Raw genomic sequence first — 25000 nt, 5'->3', positions numbered from 1 at the left:
TGTGCAACCCTAGGTCTAAGTATCCATTTTATAAACTTTTAAGAATCTGATAATTCTTTATATCCAAATGTCACACGTAACCACGCGATACGTAGTCCAAGACTTTATTTTTTTTTTCTGTGAATAAACAAGGTATCTTCATGTTTTCTTCCGGTTGTATCTCGATTTGAGTTATGGACTGCTCAGCCTAATTGCTCACGTGAGTCTTAACTTCAATTGTTTAATCTTGTTTTTTTTTTTTTTTTTTGGGGGGGGGGGCGTTATTCATTTTATATGTGTATTCTTACCTCTGCATTACTTTTAAACATATCTAGAATAAGTATAGATATAAATTCCAAGAATGTAAGAATTGATACAATATATTTTGGCGTTGAAGAGATTATTATTTACGTAGGTTTAAATATAGAAAATATGGCAAATCAATTCTCAAAGAATTCTAGTTTCATGTAGCAATCTTTATATATATATATATATATATATATATATATATATATATATATATATATATATATATACATATATATATACATAGACATAGACAACAGACTATCATAGCAACAAGAATGATTACACATATATAGTCTGCTTACATCAGCTTAAAATTTGTCCCAGTTATCAAAATAATCTTTCTAATAAAGTTTCGTAAGAGTATTATCCATTAACCTGTTGAGACCTCGCGAGGTGAAGTTCAGGTTATGTGACTGTCACTAACGTTCAAAGAGTTATCTTTATCATTGCGATGATGCGTGGTGAATTATTCTTCGAAGTAAAAGTTATGTTGGAACTTGTTCGAAAACTATCTTTAAAGTTATATCTCTCGTATATAATAAAGAGCATGTGTCTTATATATATATATATATATATATATATATATATATATATATATATATATATATATATATATATATATATATATATATATATATATATATTTTCCGGTCACGCATTGTCAGACGTATAACTTATAACCAGTCTTTCCCCGTCCTTTGGGTAGTGGGAGGGAGAGTTGTCATACCCTGGTGAGAGGGGTTACCCCGAGAGGTACACTCAGAAACTACAACTGCCGTGTTGTAGTTAGTAAAAGTAGGGTGGGGGAGGTTGAATCTGTGTTTGTGCATATCTAAACATTTAGCCGTCATTTTGACGGGTCGCATACACTACTTGCAGTAGAATATTTTTGTAGCTAGTCGAAAATCTGCTTTCAGAATCTGGTTCGAAACGAATTTTAGAATCTAAACAAATAATAAATTGTAGAGATCAACATGACAGACAAAAGCATAAAAGTAAAACAAAGATGTCGAAAAGAAAGCCACGATACGATAATAAATAACAGAAATAAGGAGAAATAGAAGAAGAATAAGAAATGAATAATGAAGAGACTGACTTGAAGAAGAAAGAGGAAATAGAAGGGCCTCTTTAAGAAAGGAAGCATCAAAGAGGCGAAGATTTCCATCGCAACAACTTTCGGTTGAAACCTGATTTTTAAATTTGAATTTGAATTAACGTTAAGTCACGAGAGCTCTTAGGACTTAGCATATGCTAAATCTAGATGTTACTAAAAATGAAAAAGAAAAGATTAAAGGGATGAATTGTTTTTTTCATGCTTGTACTTGTGCATTTGTTTGTTTATTTGTTCGTGTGTTTGTGCAGTAGTTATCTGGTCATCCCAAGCTACTAAGCTAGGTCTATAGACCTTGATGATTGATCCTAATGAGTGAACGCTATCTGATGAAAAGCGATCGATAATTTGTCAGGTGATCTTGAATTCATCAAGTTTTTCGAAAAATCTGCACAGATTTAACTGTTTATTGCCTTTATAACCATTTCATCTTTAAAAGCTGTATACAGAGAGAGAGAGAGAGAGAGAGAGAGAGAGAGAGAGAGAGAGAGAGAGAGAGACCCTCAAGATTTGCCATAGTGCGGAATTGTCTTCCGTTGAAACTCAAATAAAATATCTAGAACATAAGTTAAGTGTTTTGTTTTAAGGTCATCGATCGACTAAGGTGTAAAGAGCATTTGTCGCCATCCCATCCCAACTCACAACCGATCCTCTTTTCTATTTCTACTTCAGGCGTCTGTCTGTCGGTTATCATATCCCTTTCTGAAGAGAGAGAGAGAGAGAGAGAGAGAGAGAGAGAGAGAGAGAGAGAGAGAGAGAGAAAAACATAATTAAACATAACTTCTACTGATTTTTATTACCAACTGTTAATAAATAACAATAGTATGCTTAATACATTCCTGCTCTTAAAACTTGGGGAACAACATCTGAACGAAGTCGTCATCGCAAACATCCTGACATTTGACGAATGTTGATCAAAACATCAAATGACAATTTTCTTTTAAAGATAGCAATTTGTTCAGTAAATTATTAGTAGTAATTAACACGAAGAGACAGCTGTTTGTTGAAGAGAAAAAGAATTACAACATATGAATGCTTTGACACACCCACGGTCTACGGTATGTACCTAGATCGAAGACACGCCTGCGACATTTCAAATCTCTTGAATTCGCGTTTGAAATGGAATGAAAAAATAAATATTCACTAAATATTTACTAGATCTTTTAATTTCCTCTCCTCTACATCCCAAAAATCTGACTGAATAATTCAAGTAATTTCTTATAATAACTGATTTACTGTTCAGTGGCTAGGGACAGACTATTTATAGGACACAGTTAAATTAAGTTCATTGCTGACGTATTGTCTGGTTTTTATTGATTCATTTTCTTATTCTCGTCATCGTTCATAGTCCAAAATTAGCTTGTACGTGTGCATAACATAATCATATTCTGTACACGGTCTTTATGTTGCCTATAGATCTTTCTTCCCTACATACGAGATTTGCACGTGTGCGCAAATACATACAAGGGACGTGAGCATATACGCCTATATATACATATACCTACATACATACATACATACATACAAACACACACATATGTATGTATATATATATATATATATATATATATATATATATATATATATATATTCATATTCATATACGCTTATATATTATACAGTTTATATATGTATGTATATATATATATATATATATATATATATATATATATATATATATATATATATATATATATATACGCTTATATATTATACAGTTTATATATATATGTATATATATATATATATATATATATATATATATATATATATATATATTCACATACGCTTATATATTATAAAGTACATATATATATATATATATATATATATATATATATATATATATATATATATATATATATATATTCAGATACGCTATATATATATATATATATATATATATATATATATATATATATATATATTCAGATACGCTTATATATTATATACATATAATCATACATATATATAGATATATATATATATATATATATTCACATATGCTTATATATTATAAAGTATATATATATATATATATATATATATATATATATATATATATATATATATATATTCAGATACGCTTATATATTATATACATATATACATACTGTACATACATATATATATATATATATATATATATATATATATATATATATATATATATATACTCTTAATAAACTAGCATCTCATAGAAATTCATATACACACATAAAAAGAGATTTCCAGTAACCGCCCAAGAAGGATTTAGACTTAGCATGATGTTACTGTTTAGAGTAATAGGTAACTGATGTGAGAAAGATCAGAGAAACAAATTTCTACTGTTATTGTTATCAACATTATTATTATCATAATTATTATTATTTCTTTTATTATAAGAAGTAGTAGTTTTAGTAATATTAGTAGTAATTATAGTCGTTATAGTAGTGGTAGTAGCAATATAATGACATAAATATATACATCATTATCACTATTGCCGCCATTTAATATCAATTTCATTAGTACTATCAAGATAGATGCACAAACTATTTATTTACCTTCATTTTCTCGTTTCTCCTATTTTGGCTGTTTCTCATAATTGCTGTTCATGGGAGAAAATAAAGTACTTGGAACAATACCTTTGATTAAAACTGCAATAACCAAATCAATACAATGAATCCAAATTTATCGCCTTGGTAAACATTCAAATTACTTTAAGGGCGAAATATCTAACAGCAAGTGGTTAGTTGTTCGTACTTTAGATAAGTTAATTTACTTAAGATAAAGTTAATTGATTTAGGCCTATTCAAGTATTTTAGGCTTGTCCACAGGTTTCCTTTGATGAAAAGATGCATCAGAGTATTTTCAGGAGGTAACCAATACTATGTGAAAGGTAGGTGTGAATGGTGTAGTGTGTAAAGACATGGACGTAGTACTGATGAGCCTTTTGTGTTTGGTGTATGAGGCTACCAATGCTAACGTTTCACAGCACAAGAGTTTTGCAAGAGAATGTCCGTTTATAACGTTAAATAAGGAAAGAAATGATTATATACAGTATATATATATATATATATATATATATATATATATATATATATATATACATATATCATCAACATCATCATCATCATCAGCCGTTACCAGTCCACTAAAGGACAAATGAGGTGGCCGATGTGGTAACGTTCCGAACGCCAGACGGGTTCGAGTCCCACTCAAACTCGTTAGTTCCTTTGGTCTCTGAAATCTCACCATCCTTGTGAGCTAAGCATGGGGTGTTTGGTAGAGCCTATAGGTCTACCTGCTGAGTCATCACTAGCCATATCCTGGCCCTCCTTGGTCCTATCTTGGGTGGAGAGGGGGATTGGGTGGAGAAGTGGCTTGGGCGTTGATCATATGTATATATGGTTAATCTCTAGGGCAATATCCTGTTTGCTAGGGCACTGTCACTGTCCCTTGACCTTGCCATTCATGATCGGCCTTTAAATATTTAAACATGGCCTTCCACACGTGTCCGTTTATGGTCTTTCTATGCCAGTCTACACCCACAAATTTTCTTAGCTCGTCAATCCATCGTCTTCTCTTCCTTCTGCTTCTCCTTGTCTATCTATTATCTGTCATTTTCATTATATGTTCTGCACATGTCCATTTCTTTTTCTTATATGTTAGAATATCCTCTACTTTAGTTTTCTCTCAACCATGTTGCTCTTTTTCTGTCTCTTAGTGTTATTCCGATCAGTATTATTTCCATAGCTATCTGAGTTGTAACTAGCTTATATTCTAAGGCTTCAGCATGGCTCCAAGTTTCTGATGCATAACTTAACATTGGTAGGAACATCTCATCAAGTACTGTACTTTTCTTTTTAGTGAAAGCCTCATTTTACTTTTCATAATCTCGTTTTGTTTACCAAAAGCTTTCCATCCCACGCTTATTCCTCTTTTAATTCCGGTCTCACTTCCTGTCTGTCCTAAGTATGTATATTCCTTAACAATTTCTAGAGTTTTGTCAATGACTCTTATTTGTTGTCTCTACATTTTTATTAAAAAATATCTTGGCTTTACTTATATTCATTTTCAGTCCTACATTTCTATTTTCTCTATTCAAATCTTCTATCATCTTTTGCAATTCCTCCCAAGTTTGTCATACTCTGTTGATATTTCCATGGATATGGTCAGTAGAAGACCCACATCTAAAACATATCTGCTCTCTTTGTTGATTAAAGTCTACCTATTTTTTTATTCGACCTAAGATGATGTTTGTAAATATTTCATATATTACCGAGATTAAACTTAATGGAGGGTCATTTTTCAGGTCTTTTGAGTCTCCTTTTTTTGAGAATAAATATAATGATAAAATTTTTCCCAGCTGTAGGACTGAAACATTTAGTGTAAAGTTAATCGAGTTTTACTACTATTAAATATCCTCTATCTATTATTAAATAAATCGTTAGGTCATCCTCTGATGCTTTGTCGGTTTTTATGCATTCAAGGCTTTCTTGACCTCTACTATTACTTTTGGTACCAGCTCTTGCGTTTCATCATTTCTATTGGCAAAGTTATTTTTTGCAATACTGTTGTATAGCATTGTATAGAATTTCTCTTAAATCTTTATCCCTCTATTTCTTTTGTTGATACTATTTTCATTTTCATTCTTTAAGCAAGTATATATATATATATATATATATATATATATATATATATATATATATATATATATATATATATATATATACACGGTATATATATGTATATATATATATATACATATGTACATATAATACATATATATATATATATATATATATATATATATGTGTGTATATATATATATATATATATATATGTATATATATCTACATATATGTTAATATATATGTATACACATACACACATATATAACACACACACACACACACACATATATATATATATATATATATATATATATATATGCATATATATATGTACATATATATATGCATACATATATATATATATATATATATATATATATGTGTGTGTGTGTGTGTGTGTATACATGTATACATATACAAATATATATATATATATATATATATATATATATATATATATATATATATATATATCTATATATACATACATACATACATATATATATATATATATATATATATATATATGCAATCTATATATATGTGTGTGTGTGTGTTTGTGTGTGTAATCTTGTTTGTATCTGAGACAATAATTTTGCAGCGTACACAATAATGATCAATAACTTATCTCTACATAGAAATAAAAATTTAAGATCATGCAATCAAAATATGAACGATAAACTACAAAAAGTAAAAACCTTCCTTTGAACACTCACAAGAAGGAATTGAACTGACTAGCGCGATGCAGCCGACCAATCACCTTCCGCCATACAATCAGCAGACCATCTCATCACGGAAGGCGCACGTGAATCCAGAACAATATCCTGTTGAGATGCGCAAAGTCCACTGCCGTTTCTCAGTCTAGGTTTTCTAGTAAAAATTCATATCTTCTGAATTATGTTCTTCAACTGATACGAGGTGCTTTATGACCGCATTAAAAACTCTTATGCAAAGAGATACGAATTCCCTTAAGAACATACCAGGTTTGCTTTTATTATTATTATTATTATTATTATTATTATTAGCCAAGCTACATCCATAGTTGGAAAAGCAGGATGCTATAAGCCCAAGGGCTCCAACAGGAAAATAGGCCAGTAAGGCTAAGAAATAAGAAAGTAAATAAACTATCCAAGGGCTAATGAATAATTTATATAAAATGTTTTAAGATCAGTAGCAACGTTGAGATAGATCTGCCATATTATTGCTTGCTAAGCTACAACCTTAGTTGGAAAAGCAAGATGCTACAAGCCCAAGGGCTCCATCAGGAAAAATAGACCAGTGAAGAAAGGAAATAAGGAAATAAATAAACTACGAGAGAAGTAATGAACAATTGAAATAAAATACTTTAAGAGCAGAAACAACATTTAAATAAATCTTTCATATATAAACCATAAAAACTTTAAAAAGAAAAGAGGAAGAAAAATAAGTTAGAATAGTGTGCCTGAGTGTACCCTCAATTAAAAAAAACTATTCCAAGACAGTGGAAGACCTTGGTACAGAGCTATGGCACTACCCAAGACTAGAGAACAATGGTTTGATTTTGGATTGTTCTTCTCCTAGAAGAGCTGCTTCCCATAGCTAAAGAGTCTTTTCTAACCATACCAATAGGAAAGTGGCCACTGAAAAGTGACAATAAACTATGTCAGCCTGTTAAATGTAAGACATTCACTGCAAGTTTGAACTTCAGAAGTTACAACGATTAAACTGCCTGATTAGGAAGATCTTTTCACAATCTGGTCATAGCTAGAATAAAACTTCTAGAATACTGTGTAGCATTGAGTCTCATGATAGAGAAGGCATAGACAGTACTACATTGGATACTTCTCTCTGGTTACGGTTCACTTTCCCTTTACATACTCATAGGCCGAATAGTCTGGCCTATTCTTTACACATTCTCCTCTATTCTCATACACCTGACAACACTGAGATTACCAAACAATTCTTCATTGCTCAAGGGGTTAACTACTGCAATGTAATTGTTCAGTGTCTACTTTCCTCTTGGTAAGGGTAGAAGAGACTCTTTAGCTGTGGTAAGCAGTTCTTCTAGGAGAAGGACACTAAAATCAAACCATTGTTCTCTAGTCTTGGGTAGTGCCATAGTCTCTGTACCATGGTCTTCCACTGTCTTGGGATAGAGTTGTCTTGCTTGAGGGTACACTCGGGCACACTGTTCTATCTAGTTTCTCTTCCTCTTGTTTTCAAAAGTTTGTTTAGTTTATATATGAAAGATTCATTTTAATGTTACTGCACGTAAAATATTTTATCTTTATTGTTAATTACTTCTCAGGTAGTGTATAAATTTCCCTATATTCTTTCTTCACTGGGCTAGTTTCCCTTTTGGAGCCTTTGGGCTTATAGCATGCTGCTTTTCCAACTAGGGTTGCAGGTATAACTCGATTCTCATCTCTGATCGTTGCTTTTAACACTCTGTCATTAGACAGTTATAAAAAAGGGACGAACAAAATCTAAGACTAGTTGATTAAACCTTTGTTAACCCCTTTACCCTTACTGTGGTATATTTCAAATCGTGTCCGATTCTTCAAAATCAATTTAAAATACTTAGTCCTATGTTTAGGGTTTTAGATTATACCGATATCTTTCCTGTTACAGATATCATCCGGCGAATATCCTTTGAAAATGTTTACGATAAATAAAATATATTCTTAAAAGTATCCTTATTATTAAGTACTTACATATCATTATAGGCTTATCTTTCTAAAAAAAATCCCATTTATTCGAGAACAATTAGTATATTATGTATCTTTTTGTTCCTTATCTTCATTAAAATCTCTTCTACTTTACAGATATCTGATATAAATATCGATTACATTATATTTTTAAAAGTGTCTTAAGCTGCTGAAGAGTCTTACAACATAGACAGCGTGTCTAACACGTGTTGCATCACCTCATTTTAAATCGAGTTATGGAAAATTGAAAATATCGGCTGAGATATTAATAAATTTATAGCGCTCAGCAACCAAGTTACTCATCCATTAGGACGGTAATTGATATTTTGATAAGCATCTTTTCCAAAGAAATCGATTTTTAAGGTTGACATTAATTGACACCTATCTAGGGGGTCTGGTATTCTATCTCATCTTCGAAGGATAAGTATGAGAGAGCATAATGTAGATTGGATGGAATTAAGTGATGAATAATTATTCATCAACCTAGTATATATATATACATATATATATATATATATATATATATATATATATATATATAATATATATATATATTTACACACATGTATGTATGTATGTATATATATATATACAGTTTATATATATATATATATATATATATATATATATATATATATACATATATATATATATATATATATATATATATATACATATATATATATATATATATATATATATATATGTATACATATATATACAGTACACCCTATCTGAGTGGAGATATATTAACGTGGTGAAAAGGGTTGTGTACTGCCATTATCAGGAAAGCTATACTAGCCATGGCCACCCATACTAGGATGCTTTGCTGTGAGCGATCAGACAAAAGTCTCCCACCATCACCAATCAGCAATGTCCAACGAGGGGACGAAATGGCTAACCCTAATCATAAATAAGGACATGTCTAAGTCCTTTATCCTGCAGTGAATTAGAAACGGCTCTATTTGATGTTGTTGTTGTGTATCTCCCCTATATTAAGAGCAAGTGTCTATATATATATATATATATATATATATATATATATATATATATATATATATATATATATATATGTATGTATATACATATATATATAAATATATATATATATATATATATATATATATATATATATATATATATATGTCCCATGTTAACGGATAATGAGACATTGGAACATGGATTTTTTACTTTATTATAAAATTGTTCGTGAGTACACTTTGCACAGCCCGATGCTCTTCAGACGAGTACCTATACTCAATTTTTTTTAATGAGGCGCATTTGCACTGACTCGCAGTGGTGCCCTTTTAGCTCGGAAAGGTTTCCTGCTATCTGATTGGTTAGAATTATTTTGTCCAACCAATCAGCCAGCAGCAAACTTTTCCGAACTAAATGGGCACCCCTGCGAGTCGGTGCAAATCTGCCTCACTAAAAAGAATTGACTATACTTGTTCTTATGATCACTCGTGAGTTACTGCTTACCCCTCGACAAGCAAATGCAATGCTGCTCTGTCAATATGCTGTATTATTTGTTTTTGTAGAAATTTCCACTTTGATGGAATTATACTGTCACCAATAGTTTTACAACAAGTCACTTTATCAGACTTAAGACATGTGACCTTTAAGAAATTTCAGTGATCGCGCACCATAATTTGTGATAGCCATAGTACTCTTAAAACGGTCATTATTCTCACTGTATAAAACACATACTTCTACATTTGTTGCATACAAGGATTAGGACATATATATATATATATATATATATATATATATATATATATATATATATATATACATATATATATACACACACACGCACATATATATATATATATATATATATATATATGTATTCATATATATATATGTATATATATAAATATATATATATACACACGCACGCACACACACAAATATATATATATATATATATATATATATATATATATATATATATATATATATATATATATATATGTCATGCTTCACACCAGCCACTCGGTTAACATCAATCTCCCACAAATTTACCAAAATAGTGTGTTGTAGCTAGGAAAAGGGGGGAAGGGGTGAATCTTTTTGCGTTTGTGTGCGTGCATATCTATCTAAATATCTAACCGTCATTTTTGACGGATTGCATACACTAATACACACACACACACACACACACACACACACATATATATATATATATATATATATATATATATATATATGCATTGCTGTATGTGTCTGCATATAGTATACATATGAATTAAGAAGCAAATGCAATGTTTCACCAAAGCAAAGCAGTGCTAAGTAGAGAGACATGAACCTCACGGTTAGAATAAATGTCTCCCAAAGGTCGGTCCTCTCCACTCCTGTAGTCGTGTCCTCTGAAACAAATAAATTATTAAGGACTGAAGAAGTTTCGAACGTGCGAGCGGATGTGGTCGTGAGAAGAGGAGTTGGTCTAACGAAAGAAAGTTGGGAAAATTATACTGCTTACTGGGACGAAATTTGAAAGGGAATATGTTGTATCTGAATAATATATATATATATATATATATATATATATATATATATATATATATATATATATATATATATAAAACCACGAAGATACTAAGATTTCTGTAGGTAACACGTTGATGTCATTAAGGCAGTTGATGTCAATGAAGATTGTGTAAGAGAGAACCTGTCCCAAAAAAGAATATACTGTATATATATATATACACACACACACACACACACACACACATATATATATATATATATATATATATATATATATATATATATATATATATATGTGTGTGTGTGTGTGTGTGTGTGTGTGTGTGTTTATTCGCGTGCGAGTGTATTTATATCAATGGTAAGGCATTTTTCAATTTGCAAAAAATACATCCCCTGTGATTTCTAAAACTTGAAGGAAAAGCAAAGTCACAATGTATTAACGACCCCGTAAAAGTCCGTTTTCTGTTGATCTACAGATTTCCAACTGATTTCTGAAATCATTATTATTGTAAACTTTTATCTCTTTTATGTGGCCAAGCATCTTCTCTCTTCTCTGTCTGACCTTCGAAACTTTACTGTACTGTACCTGACTTCTTGTACGTACATCCATTCTACAGAGGATGGTCACTGTCTTGTGTGACTTTGTGTCAAATGAAAAGGACAAATTCAATGAGGGTTATTGTTTTCCAAGTCTATGATGCTATCTACATTCCTACGCCGTAAGAGTTGCACAATCAGTCACAAAACCATAGTCCTTTTCTTAAATATACAGTTTGCTCATCAAATATTTGGCAATCGTTAGCCGCTTCTGGAATGATGCTTTTTTGCCATGATCCAATATTATTTCCTTTACTGAAATCACTAACAACAGGCAGATCTTGATAGTTTCAATTACAACAATTGCCTGAGTGTTGCTTCCTAAAAAATTTCAGTGACTAAGTTTGATCTTTACTGACACTGTATGAAGAAAACAGATCTAGCAATGAAAACCGTGAAAATGGAAAACGCATTAATTAAACTCATAGACTTTAAGGTGGATAGATTAGTCTATATGAGGTAATAGCATTAATTGCATGTGGAAACTTGGTTCTAAATATGTACTGTAGTTTAGCGTTGATTTCCCATATTCTTGGGTATTAAACAATTTAGTAATATATTTAATGAATTTACTACGTATCTTTTTTTTTTTTTTTATAAGAGCTGTTGGCTAGTGGGTTAAAGCACTCAATGGACGAAATGGCTAACTATTTCATACACAAATTTTATGCTCAAGTATAAAACAGATTCTGATATTACTACTACCGAAGGTGAATTTGAAACAAACTTGTAGCCTAGGGCTAGTTACGCTGTTTATTGCTATAGGCAAAACTAGTTACGGATATCTCTTGTAGGAGTACAGACATAGACTGATTTTTAAAGATGAAGCTAAGTAAATCAATAAAAGTATATTTCTCTGATAAGATATTAACACTATTGTAATTTGTAAGTAATGTAAAGAAGCATAACATTGATAATCATGCTAAGGTAACAATTGTTCCTTTTAGACAATTGACGAGCGCGACACAAAATAGCATTTCATTGTCCAAGAGGGTTGCAATTTCTTATTTAAAGCAACAAACATTGCATTTTCAGAGGTGACCCAATTGTACCCGAATATTTCCAATGGTAGAATATCTACCGTAAAGAACAGCTCTAGTTCTACTATTGAACGAAAGTCTTTGGAACCACTCAGAAACGTTTCGTATCTGTGACACATTTCTGATTAGTTTGACAGATAACACGTTTGACATACAATGGAGTATTTTGACTGAATTTTTGCGCATTTTACCAAATTAATTATTTACTTGATCATAATATTAATAATAAGCATGATGGTAATATTCGTATACGATGTAATCATTCCTCACTCGGGTACACTCTTTGAGATCGCGCTCTTATTAACATCGCATAATTAGAGAGAAAAAGAGAAAGACAAAAAAATCGCCGGAATTACATCACTGTCGGTTAGCGTGATTAGAACGAAATGAACTCAGTCTTTTTTTTTTCTTTTTTTTTGAGCGAGTCTACATAAAGTTAAAGGTTGAAATTAATGTAAAATAACGATCAGGGACGCCAATGCATTTGTTTTGTGCTCATGGTGTAATTTGTTTTTTGTATACTGTTTATACATTCTTTTCCTCTTGCAGAAAGACTTCCTTTATTATTATTATTATTATTATTATTATTATTATTATTATTATTATTATTATTATCAACAGTTAAACTACAACCCTAGTTGGAAAAGCAAGATGCTACAAGCCCAAGGGCTCCAACAGGGAAAAATAGCCTAGTGAGGAAAGGAAATAAGGAAATGAATAAACGATATAAGAAGTAATGAAAATTAAAATAAGATATTTTAAAAACATTAACAACATTAAATTAGATATTTGATTTATAAACTATAAAAGGACTTATGCAAGCCTGTTCAACATAAAAAACATTTGCTGCGAGTTTGAACTTTCGAAATTCTACTGATTCAACTACCCGAATTTGGGTAATCATCATTCCTGTATTTTGCGTATGCTCTAAGACCCCCCTAAGATAGAGGAAAATGTTCAATTGAGATTTTCTTTATAGTTCAGCCTTTTAGTTTCACAACAAGTGTGTAGGAGTGAAGTTGCTAGCCTTACACCCTTTCTCTTAATCCAAGTACAATATACGGCCCTTTCCCTTTGCCTACACATACACTGAATAGTTTGGCCTATTCTTTAAAGATTCTCCTCTGTCCTCATACGCCTGACAACACTGAGATTACCAAACAATTCTTCTTCACCCAAGGGGTTAACTACTGCAATGTAATCGTTCAGTGGCCACTTTCCTTCTGGTAAGGGTAGATGAGACTCTTTAGCTATGGTAAGCAGCTCTTCTAGGAGAAGGACACTCCAAAATCAAACCATTGTTCTCTAGTCTTTGGTAGTGCCATAGCCTCTGTACCATGGTCTTCCACTGTCTTGGGTTAGAGTTCTCTTGCTTGAGGGTACACTTGGGCACACTATTCTATCTAATTTCTCTTCCTCTTGTTTTGTTAAAATATATATAGTTTATATAGGAATTATTTATTTTAATGTTACTGTCCTTAAAATATCTAATTTTTCCTCTTTTCGTTTCCTTACTGGGCTATTTTCCCTGTTGGGGCCCCTGGGCTTATAGCATTCTGCTTTTCCAACTAGGGTTGTAGCTTAGCAATTAATAATAATAATAATAATAATAATAATAATAATAATAATAATAATAATAATAATAATAATAACATGATGGCGCCCTTCCACAGCAGGAGATTTCAACTAATTCTGTCTTTACTTTATTAGTATTTCTGAAAAATCTTGAATTGATGATATGCATCATTTTGATATATTTGCATGACAAGGATATTATCCAATGGTCAAAAATTAAGATTTGATGCTAGAAATTAGACAACGAAATATACATTAGAATATTTGTTGAAAATTAGAATTATATATCAGAAATAAGGTCAGTGTTGTGAAGAAATATACATTACAATATTTGATACATTTGCATATAGTATGAATTGAAAATTCAGGTTTACTAATTATTAATATTGTCATATTCCTTCATTCATATGGATATATACATTCAAGAATAGTATATCAAATTATAAAATTACTATATCAGTTTTATGTAATTTTATTGGGCATATCTTGCCCCACCTATAGGCACCCCTATTGATATAAGGCCAGCTACGTCACTGAATCACAACCACAATGAAATAAGAAAAACAATCTTTTATTGTTTATTATCAATCAGCTACTTATAAACTACATGAAATCACTTATGAATACAGCAAAAGTGTAAAATTTCCATGATTCATCAAACAACACTAGTTATTTTACCCAATAAGTAACAATGAATGGCAACATTAATCACGAGAAACAGATAGGCCCATCACAAAATTCACAGCCTAAATTATTTGGCACAATTTGTTCAAATTATCTCTTGTTCGACGTTTTGGTATGAGAAGGGTAATGACCTCCATGACTTGTTCTTGAACACTGGATCTATAAGCCTAAAATGTAGCGCTACTAAATCTAGGCCTACCATAGGCTAGTTGACAGAAGAAGAAAGGGATGACGAACTAGAAGAAGAAGAAGAAGAAGAAGAAGAAGAAGAAGATGAGGAAAAAGGGTTCAGGTGAGGGTGTAAGAAAATGAGAAAAGAGAAGAAGAAACGGTTGAAGTGAAGGTGTAGGAGAAAGAGAAGAAGCAGAAAAAGAGGATATATAATTGTAACAAATCATTATAAAATCTTCATAATTTGAAGTCTGTCTTTCATCATTTACAGTAAGAAAAGTAGTAGATTTTATTCTTAACCAACCAACCTACGATGCATTCATCTTAAGCAATTATTAATGAATTTTTCCAAATATAAACTCTTCCTATATTTCATTCTTATCCAACCAACCTTTGATGCATGATTTAAGATTTTTAGTAATGTATTTTTCCCAAATCTGAACATCCTAGAATTTTTACATTTCCTGAAAAAAAATAATCTAAGGGAATAATCTTGTACAAATTGTTTTTAAATCTTGTCAATATTAAATTACATCTTCCACTTTCTAGAATTAACCTACATCTAACGAAGGGTCCCGTTTTCTTCCTCCTCAGAGAATGAGGAGAATTTTAAGCAAGATTTATCCACTGCTTCACCATGATAACACTTCAGTAGTCCATGTCCCTCCAGGATTCGTAAGCCTTAACGTCTTCGTTATACGACATACGGTTAAAGACTCCGAACTCTTCATCTTCGTTGGTTAACAGCATGTGGCCGCCATATCTGCTGTTGTGGAAACTGAAACGAAGATTCACCATGTTAGCAATAAAGCAGATAGGCCTACAGATTTTGTCTTAATTAATTATGAGAACAAGTAGCCTAAATGATAGGAACAACTAAAACTATTTAAGAAAAAAATTACTTTTTATTGTTAGGAATTTATTAATTCATTAATGTTCAAAGAACCTGCTATAGAACTACTTCTTCTTCGGCCTTTTCCCATTTCTGGTGAACTCAGCTATGTGAAATCGACCAAGTGAAAACTGATTCGCTTCCTCCATCTTATGGAATAAGATGACCTGATCCTTCCCTCTTTCTCCCTTTCCTCTTTCTACCTTTCCTCTTCATACCTTTCCTCTTAGTCTCTCATCTCTTCCCTTCACCAGTCATTAAAGATTAACGAACTGATCTAATGGAGCTAAATCAATATCTGGTGGTCTGCTTAGATCTCGAACTATGGCACCTACTCGTTGTGCGCATACTCACATGTATATATGTATGTATTTATTCATGTAGCCTATATATCTATAGATACACACAAGTACATACATACACACACGTACACACATACATATGCATATATAAATCTATATATATATATATGTGTATATATATATATATATATATATATATATATATATATATATATATATATATATATACATACATACATATACTGTATATCTATATATATATATATATATATATATATATATATATATATAGAGAGAGAGAGAGAGAGAGAGAGAGAGAGAGAGAGAGAGAGAGAGAGAGAGAGAGAGAGAGAGAGAGAGAGAGAGAGAAGATTTTAAAGATTTCATAAATATGAATAGAATATAGTAAGAACTAAGCAGTACAAGAGTAGTAGAAATGATTAATATAAGTTTGAGAAATCTTAAAGAAATGAATGAAATTAAGAAACTGGAAGAAGAAAATACATGAATTAATTGGAATCTAAGAATGACATACTATGAAACAATTTGAATGGCATGTTTCAATAAGGGAAAGTTTCTGGAGAAATTCATGAGAGAACTACTCATTCCTCTGCGAAAAAGCGAAATTGATAGATGAAACCGCAAGGAAAATAAGGGTATATCATTTACTATAGATTTCAAGAAAAGTATGTATATGTGGTATTTATTTGAGGATGTAAGGATGTAAGGATTATAAGGACATGATAATGATGTAGTTTCGTGAGAAGTCTGAATGTAATTGGTGGCCAATTGGAAGCGTCCCTACCTAGCGATCTGCCGGATTGGGGTTTGAGTCAATCTGAAGCTCGATAGTTTTATTAGTGTCTGCAACTTCCCCATCCTTTTGAGTTAAGGAGTGGTGGAGTGGTGAAGTGTGGGACAGAGGTAGATGGAGAAAGCTGACCAGAGACATCGACCCCACATAAAAGTGGGAAAAGATGCAGACAAAGAAGAAGAAGAAGAAGTGGTGATTTGGGGAAACCTTTAGGAAAACCTACTGAGTCATCAGCAGTCATTGTCTGCCCCTCCATTGTTCTAGATTGTTATATGTATAACATGGTCAGTTCCTAGGACATTGTCCTGCTAGATAGGGCATTATCACTGTCCATTGATTCTGCCATTCATGAGGGACCTTTAAACCTGTAAACAGGATATTTCTAGGGTGTTGGAAATGTGTCTATAGAAAACAAATTTGATATAAAAGTGGATCTAAGATACGTTATGTTTCCACGAAAGTTTTGAGTCTTTAAGAATGGAGTGATTTGATTAGTTTGAGAGAGGACATGAGACGTGGGCCCAGAGTTATGAGATAAGAATATGGGTTAAAAAGAAATGTGAAATCGCTGGTGTTTGCAGATGACACAGTACTGATCAGAGATAGTGGAACGGAACTGAAAAAACTAAATAAGAAGTTGAAAGCGTCTGCAAAAAAAAAGGTTACGAGTAAATGCGAGAAAATGCAATTTCTAAAGGTAAATGGAATCCTAATAGTGAAAATAATGGAAAAATGTAAGCAATTCATTTGCACTGTTTCTTGGAGTAAATTGTGGGATGATAAAAGATATGAAAAAGAAATTGAGTGTAGCAAGGCAGGTAACAAAAGATTATGATCTGGAGTGTCTATGAAAGGCAAGGTAGGAATATTATAAAAGATTGTTAAGTGTGAATGATAACTGTAAGTGAACGATGAAATGGGAAGCTGTTAGGAATTAAAAGATATGCAGAAGAGGTTGAAATAGGAATAGTTTAAGAGGATATGGTGGATTAGAGACTTATGAAATGGTTAAGAAATGTAGGATGGATGATGGATGGTAAGCTGGTGGAATGAGGAGAGTATGTACTAGAAATGGATATTTGCTTGGTGTGGAAAAACTACTGTAGTATACATAAAGGTATTTAATTTTCAGGAAATGCAAAAACTGCTTTAAAGGTAGATAATGAGCCCTCTGCATAGATATACGAGGTAGTAAATATGATGGAAGCTTCCTGTAAAAAAATGTTCATTTACAAATCAGAAATTAAAGTGTGAAGTTAGCAGTGACTATCGTATTATCTATTCTCTAGAGCTAGTCATTGTTAGAGAAAATGATTCGATAATCAAAATAAATCGGACTTTCGTCTAAAATGCAGAATTTTGCGTTATTTTTACACTTCAGAATCGGTTATACTTAGTATCATTGTTAGGCAAACTTTAATGTTGTTCATAAGAGCCACTTTCTCCAATAAGAAAAGTATTTAATGAGATAGTCCTACCTGTATTAATTTGCGCATCGGAAACTTTGAACCTTATCAAAGCCTTAAAACATAAGCTAGTTACAACTCAAAGAGCTTTGAGAAAGAATAATGATGGGAATAACACTAAGGGACAGAAAAAGAGCAACATGGATACGAGAGCAAACTAAAGTAGATAATATTCTAACATGTAAGAAAAAGAAATGGATATGGGCAGCGCACATAATGAGAATGACAGATAATAGATGTACATTAAGAATAACGGAATAGGTGCCAGAGATTGCAAAAGAAGCAGGGAAAGGAAGAGAAGAAGGTGGATTGACGAAATAAGAAATTTTGCGGATGTGGACTGGCATAGACAGACCATAAACAGACGTACTAGTAAGTAGAATGACATGTCTGAGGTCTTTGATCTGCAGTGGACTATTAACAGCTGATGATGATGAGGATGATGATGATGATGAGAGCCTAATGCTGACTGGCGTCACAGTTTTGTGGATACGTGACATTAACTCTATTAAGATTATTTCAAAACGCAACAGAGGGGTGTTTAAGAACATGCTTAAGGGATTAATTAAGAAAAAATCTAAGTTTCAGGAAAGTAAACAACATTCTTTGATCAGAACACTGAAGAGGTGATTGCTAATTCTCAAAGAACTGGAGCCTGGGATGAAATTTGCACATTTTCCAGCGTTGAAACGTAATATATCATCTATGGGAGGGGAAATATCTTAGAATCTTAGAATTTTTAGTGAATGACATTCATGAAGAAGAATATAGAATTATGAAGGGATTGCCGATGAATCTGAGAAAGGTGAAATAGCCGATTTTTGTATTTATTATTATTATTATTATTATTATTATTATTATTATTATTATTATTATTATTATTATTATTATTATTATTATTATTATTCCTTTCTAAGCAACAACACTAGTTGGACAAGCAGGATGCTATAAGCCCAGGGGCTCCAACAGGGAAAATAGCCCTGTGAGGAATGGAAACAAGGAAAAATAAAATATTTTACGATCAGTAACATCAAAACAAATATCTCTTATATAAACTCTGAAAACTTTAACAAAACAAGAGGAAGGGAAAAAAGATAGAATAGTTTTCCGAGTGTACCCTCGAGCAAGAGACCTCCAATCCAAGACAGTGAAAGACCATGGCACAGAGGCTATGACACTGCCCAATAATAGAGAACAAGGGTTTGATTTTGGAGTGACCCTCTAGAAGAGATGCTTACTATAGCTAAAGAGTCTCTTCTACCCTTACCAAGTGAAATTAATGTCGGTTTAAAGTAACATGTGTTTTCAAACACTTTTCTTTTTTTTTGGTTTGGTTAATTTTTCGTTCATATTTACCTTCTGTTAGACAAATAATCCTTTAAGTTTTTTTTTTTTACTTCTATCATAAACTAATCTTTTCTTGGGACTATCATTTCGTTTTTCACTTTTGAATATTTTATTTGGTTAAAGTTCAGTAATCAAGTGAGTAGCCCTCTGAATTGTTATTTTACATTGATACTGCTACTAATGATGATGATATTAACAACAGCAATATCAATAACAATAGTAAATGAATGCTCTTTGAGATCCTTATGAGATTGTTTTTTAATAAATCCAAATTATCTGAATCTTAACCTTAGACTTAATGCAATTCAGACTACGGAAGTGTCAGTTATATTAGTATTGCATTGCAATGTTGCTAACTTAAAGCATTTATTTGAATAAGTAAATGTCTTTGTTAGTGCTCTTAATGGTGGAACACATAATTATTTAACTAAAACATTAAGTAATTGAGAAAGGCAAATCAGTCAGAGTTTAAGTTCAAACTTGCAGCGAATGCTTTTATGTTGAACAGGCTGACATAAGTCTCTCTCTATAGTTTATGTGTGGTAGATAAATTTTAAGCTTGTTACTGACCTTAGAATATTTTATATTGATTATTCCTTAATTCTTATATAGTTTATCTATTTCCTTATTTCCTTTCCTCACAGGGCTATTTCTCCCTGATGGAGCCATCAGGTTTTTTAGCAACCTACTTTTTCCAACTAGTGTTGTAGCTTAGCTAATAATAATAATAATAATAATAATAATAATAATAATAATAATAATAATAATAATAATAATAATATACCGCTTAGGAGAGACTGTGAAATAAAGCATATGACAGAAATATAATGGATACGTTGATTGAGAAAGATGCTCATGACCCAAAATCAGTTGAAATCAAGATATAAAGTTAAGTGATAGATTAGAGTGAAGAAAGCAGAAGGTGGAAGAAATATCTTTATGTTTGAACGCTAGATTACTTTTGATTCATTTTCATAAAGGAATTGAAGAGAATTGCATAATGAAAGACAGCTTAATTCATAATAAAATCATGGTTCTAAATATGAAAATAATTTTCTGTGTTGGAAAAGTTTGTAAATAAAATAGGATTAAAAATATGGATGTTCATAGAGACATGGTGAGCTAAGGTGAGATTCTGAGATTTATTATGGTAATAGTTTCACAAAAAGGAAGATGCACTAGTTAGTAAGAATAAAAGTGAATTTTGACATTTATTTGAGATTCTTATTCAGTAATATAACTAGAGATATAAACTACTTAGCTGGGAAATTATTATCTTTTTTTAATTTACAATTGAATTTTTCATTTCGTGAGATTGGTGACTTTGAAAGGAATGGATCTTTAAGTTAGAATTAGAGTTTATTCTTCTCTCTCGATTTAATATGGAAATACATTTGTTCAGGCAAATACTAAGCATGACCAATTACTGTGACATTGATTTACATAATTGAATAAAAGAGATTCTGAAATAAAATACCACAAAAAAAAATCTCTTCAAATGAACTGTAAAGCTAGAAATAATATTATTTTAATTGTGATCTAAAAATAATGAGAAAAATGGTTACCTCATCTTTTTGTACCATACACCCAGAACAGTGATCACTAGAGTTGCCGTGATGATCCCAACGGAAATGAGAGCGATCTTGCTGCGGTGGGAAAGATGCCTCTCCTCTGGAGAATGTGTTTTCGATTCACTGAAAAATAAATATCATCATTATTATCATTACTTGCTAAACTACAACCCTAGTTGGAAAAGCAGGAGGCTATAAGCACAGGTGCTCCAATAGGGAATATAGCACAGTGAGAAAAGGAAAAAAGGAAAGTAAAATACTCTAAGAAAATTAACATTAAAATATATATCTCCTATATAAACTATAAAAACTTTAACAAAACCAGAGGAAAAGAAGTAAGATAGAACAGTATGTTTGAATGTACCCTCAAACAAGAGAACTCTAACCCAAGTCAGTGAAAGGCCATGGTACAGAGGCCATGGCACTACCCAAGACCAGAGAACAATGGTTTGATTTTGGAGTGTCCTTCAAGAAGAGCCGCTTATTTTACCATAGCTAAAGAGACTCTTCTACCCTTACCAAGAGGAAAGTAGCCCCTGAACAATTACATTGCAGTAGTTAACCCCTTAGGTGAAGATGTATTGCTTGGTAATCTCAGTGTTGTCATGGGTATGAGGACAGAGGAGAATCTGTAAAGAATAGGCTAGACTATTCAGTGTATGTGTAGGCAAAGGGAAAATGAACCGTAACTAGAGAGAAGGATCCAATGTAGTACTGTCTGGCCAGTCAAAGGACCCCATAAATCTCTAGTGGTAGTATCTCAACGAGTGGTTTGTATCCTGGCCAAATAGAAGAATGGTTTCTACGAGGAAGAGAAATTGGTATTCTTGGTGTAAATAATGACAGTAGTACAGCAGATGCAACAATACTAATAGTAACAACAACAAATGATAGTAATGATAACAGTAATAGTAATGGCCGATATTATTACTAAAAAGAGATCCACAGCAGATTACCCTCCAAAGAACTTAAAAACACAATGTCCTAAGCAATGTATACCCATATTGAATTATACACATATACACGCTTATATATATATATATATATATATATATATATATATATATATATATATATATATATATATGTATATATATATATATATATATATATATATATATATATATGATAAATTTTTGCACATTTAAACGTGTTTCTTTCATATTTCAAATAAGCCATATATATTAATACATTAAAGAATGGATTCTTTCTTTCTTCGTGGCTGAGTGGTATGGTCACTGGCATACAGATATCCTGGACGAGGGTTCAAATCCCCGCCGGTCTGATATTATAGTCTTTGGACGATTCCGCCTGGGGCTCTGATCCCGAGGTCGTTAAGAGAATCCAGACTTTAATGTAGTAATATATATGGCTTATTTGAAATATATATATATATATATATATATATATATATATATATATATATATATACATATACCAAAGGCACTTCCCCCAATTTTGGGGGGTAGCCGACATCAACAAGAAACAAAACAAAAACAAAAACAAAAAAGGGGACCTCTACTTTCTACGTTCCTCCAGCCTAACCAGGGACTCAGCCGAGTTCAGCTGGTACTGCTAGGGTGCCACAGCCCAACCTCCCACATTTCCACCACAGATGAAGCTTCGTACTGCTGAGTCCCCTACTGCTGCTACCTCCGCGGTCATCTAAGGCACCGGAGGAAGCAGCAGGGCCTACCGGAACTGCGTCACAATCGCTCGGCATTCATTCCTATTTCTAGCACGCTCTCTTGCCTCTCTCACATCTATCCTCTTATCACCCAGAGCTTTCTTCACACCATCCATCCACCCAAACCTTGGCCTTCCTCTTGTACTTCTCCCATCAACTCTTGCATTCATTCTTTAGCAGACAGCCATTTTCCATTCTCTCAACATGGCCAAACCACCTCAACACATTCATATCTACTCTAGCCGCTAACTCATTTCTTACACCCGTTCTCACCCTCACCACTTTGTTCCTAACCCTATCTACTCGAGATACACCAGCCATACTCCTCAGACACTTCATCTCAAACACATTCAATTTCTGTCTCTCCATCACTTTCATTCCCCACAACTCCGATCCATACATCACAGTTGGTACAATCACTTTCTCATATAGAACTCTCTTTACATTCATGCCCAGCCCTCTATTTTTTACTACTCCCTTAACTGCCCCCAACACTTTGCCACCTTCATTGACTCTCTGACGTACATCTGCTTCCACTCCACCATTTGCTGCAACAACAGACCCCAAGTACTTAAACTGATCCACCTCCTCAAGTAACTCTCCATTCAACATGACATTCAACCTTGCACCACCTTCCCTTCTCGTACATCTCATAACCTTACTCTTACCCACATTAACTCTCAACTTCCTTCTCTCACACACCCTTCCAAATTCTGTCACTAGTCGGTCAAGCTTCTCTTCTGTGTCTGCTACCAGTACAGTATCATCCGCAAACAACAACTGATTTACCTCCCATTCATGATCATTCTCGCCTAACAGTTTTAATCCTCGTCCAAGCACTCGAGCATTCACCTCTCTCACCACTCCATCAACATACAAGTTAAACAACCACGGCGACATCACACATCCCTGTCTCAGCCCCACTCTCACCGGAAACCAATCGCTCACTTCATTTCCTATTCTAACGCATGCTTTACTACCTTTGTAGAAACTTTTCACTGCTTGCAACAACCTTCCACCAACTCCATATAACCTCATCACATTCCACATTGCTTCCCTATCAACTCTATCATATGCTTTCTCCAGATCCATAAACGCAACATACACCTCCTTACCTTTTGCTAAATATTTCTCGCATATCTGCCTAACTGTAAAAATCTGATTCATACAACCCCTACCTCTTCTAAAACCACCCTGTACTTCCAAGATTGCATTCTCTGTTTTATCCTTAATCCTATTAATCAGTACTCTACCATACACTTTTCCAACTACACTCAACAAACTAATACCTCTTGAATTACAACACTCATGCACATCTCCCTTACCCTTATATAGTGGTACAATACATGCACAGACCCAATCTACTGGTACCATTGACAACACAAAACACACATTAAACAATCTCACCAACCATTCAAGTACAGTCACACCCCCTTCCTTCAACATCTCAGCTTTCACACCATCCATACCAGATGCTTTTCCTACTCTCGTTTCATCTAGTGCTCTCCTTACTTCCTCTATTGTAATCTCTCTCTCATTCTCATCTCCCATCACTGGCACCTCAACACCTGGAACAGCAATTATATCTGCCTCCCTATCATCCTCAACATTCAGCAAACTTTCAAAATATTCCGCCCACCTTTTCCTTGCCTCCTCTCC

The 25000-nt window shown here is 32.6% G+C and overlaps 1 protein-coding gene across 1 annotated transcript in view; it reads right to left on the bottom strand.

Moving 5' to 3' along the window:
• Positions 1-14978: 14978 nt before the first annotated feature.
• LOC137628595 (uncharacterized) overlaps positions 14979-25000 on the bottom strand; it is a 21994-nt gene continuing 11972 nt past the window's right edge. The window contains exons 3-4 of the mRNA XM_068359750.1: positions 21649-21777; positions 14979-16040 (exon numbers count right to left, since the gene is read on the bottom strand). Of these exons, the coding sequence (XP_068215851.1) occupies positions 15911-16040; positions 21649-21777 (259 nt within the window). The 3' untranslated portion in view covers positions 14979-15910. The remainder of the gene's footprint in view (positions 16041-21648; positions 21778-25000) is intronic.

The sequence above is a fragment of the Palaemon carinicauda genome, chromosome 2 (genome assembly GCF_036898095.1).
Source record: "Palaemon carinicauda isolate YSFRI2023 chromosome 2, ASM3689809v2, whole genome shotgun sequence".
Classification (NCBI taxonomy): Eukaryota; Metazoa; Arthropoda; class Malacostraca; order Decapoda; family Palaemonidae; genus Palaemon; species Palaemon carinicauda.
The sequence above is the reverse complement of the archived record's forward strand: the minus strand, read 5'-3'. Positions and strand labels throughout refer to the sequence as shown.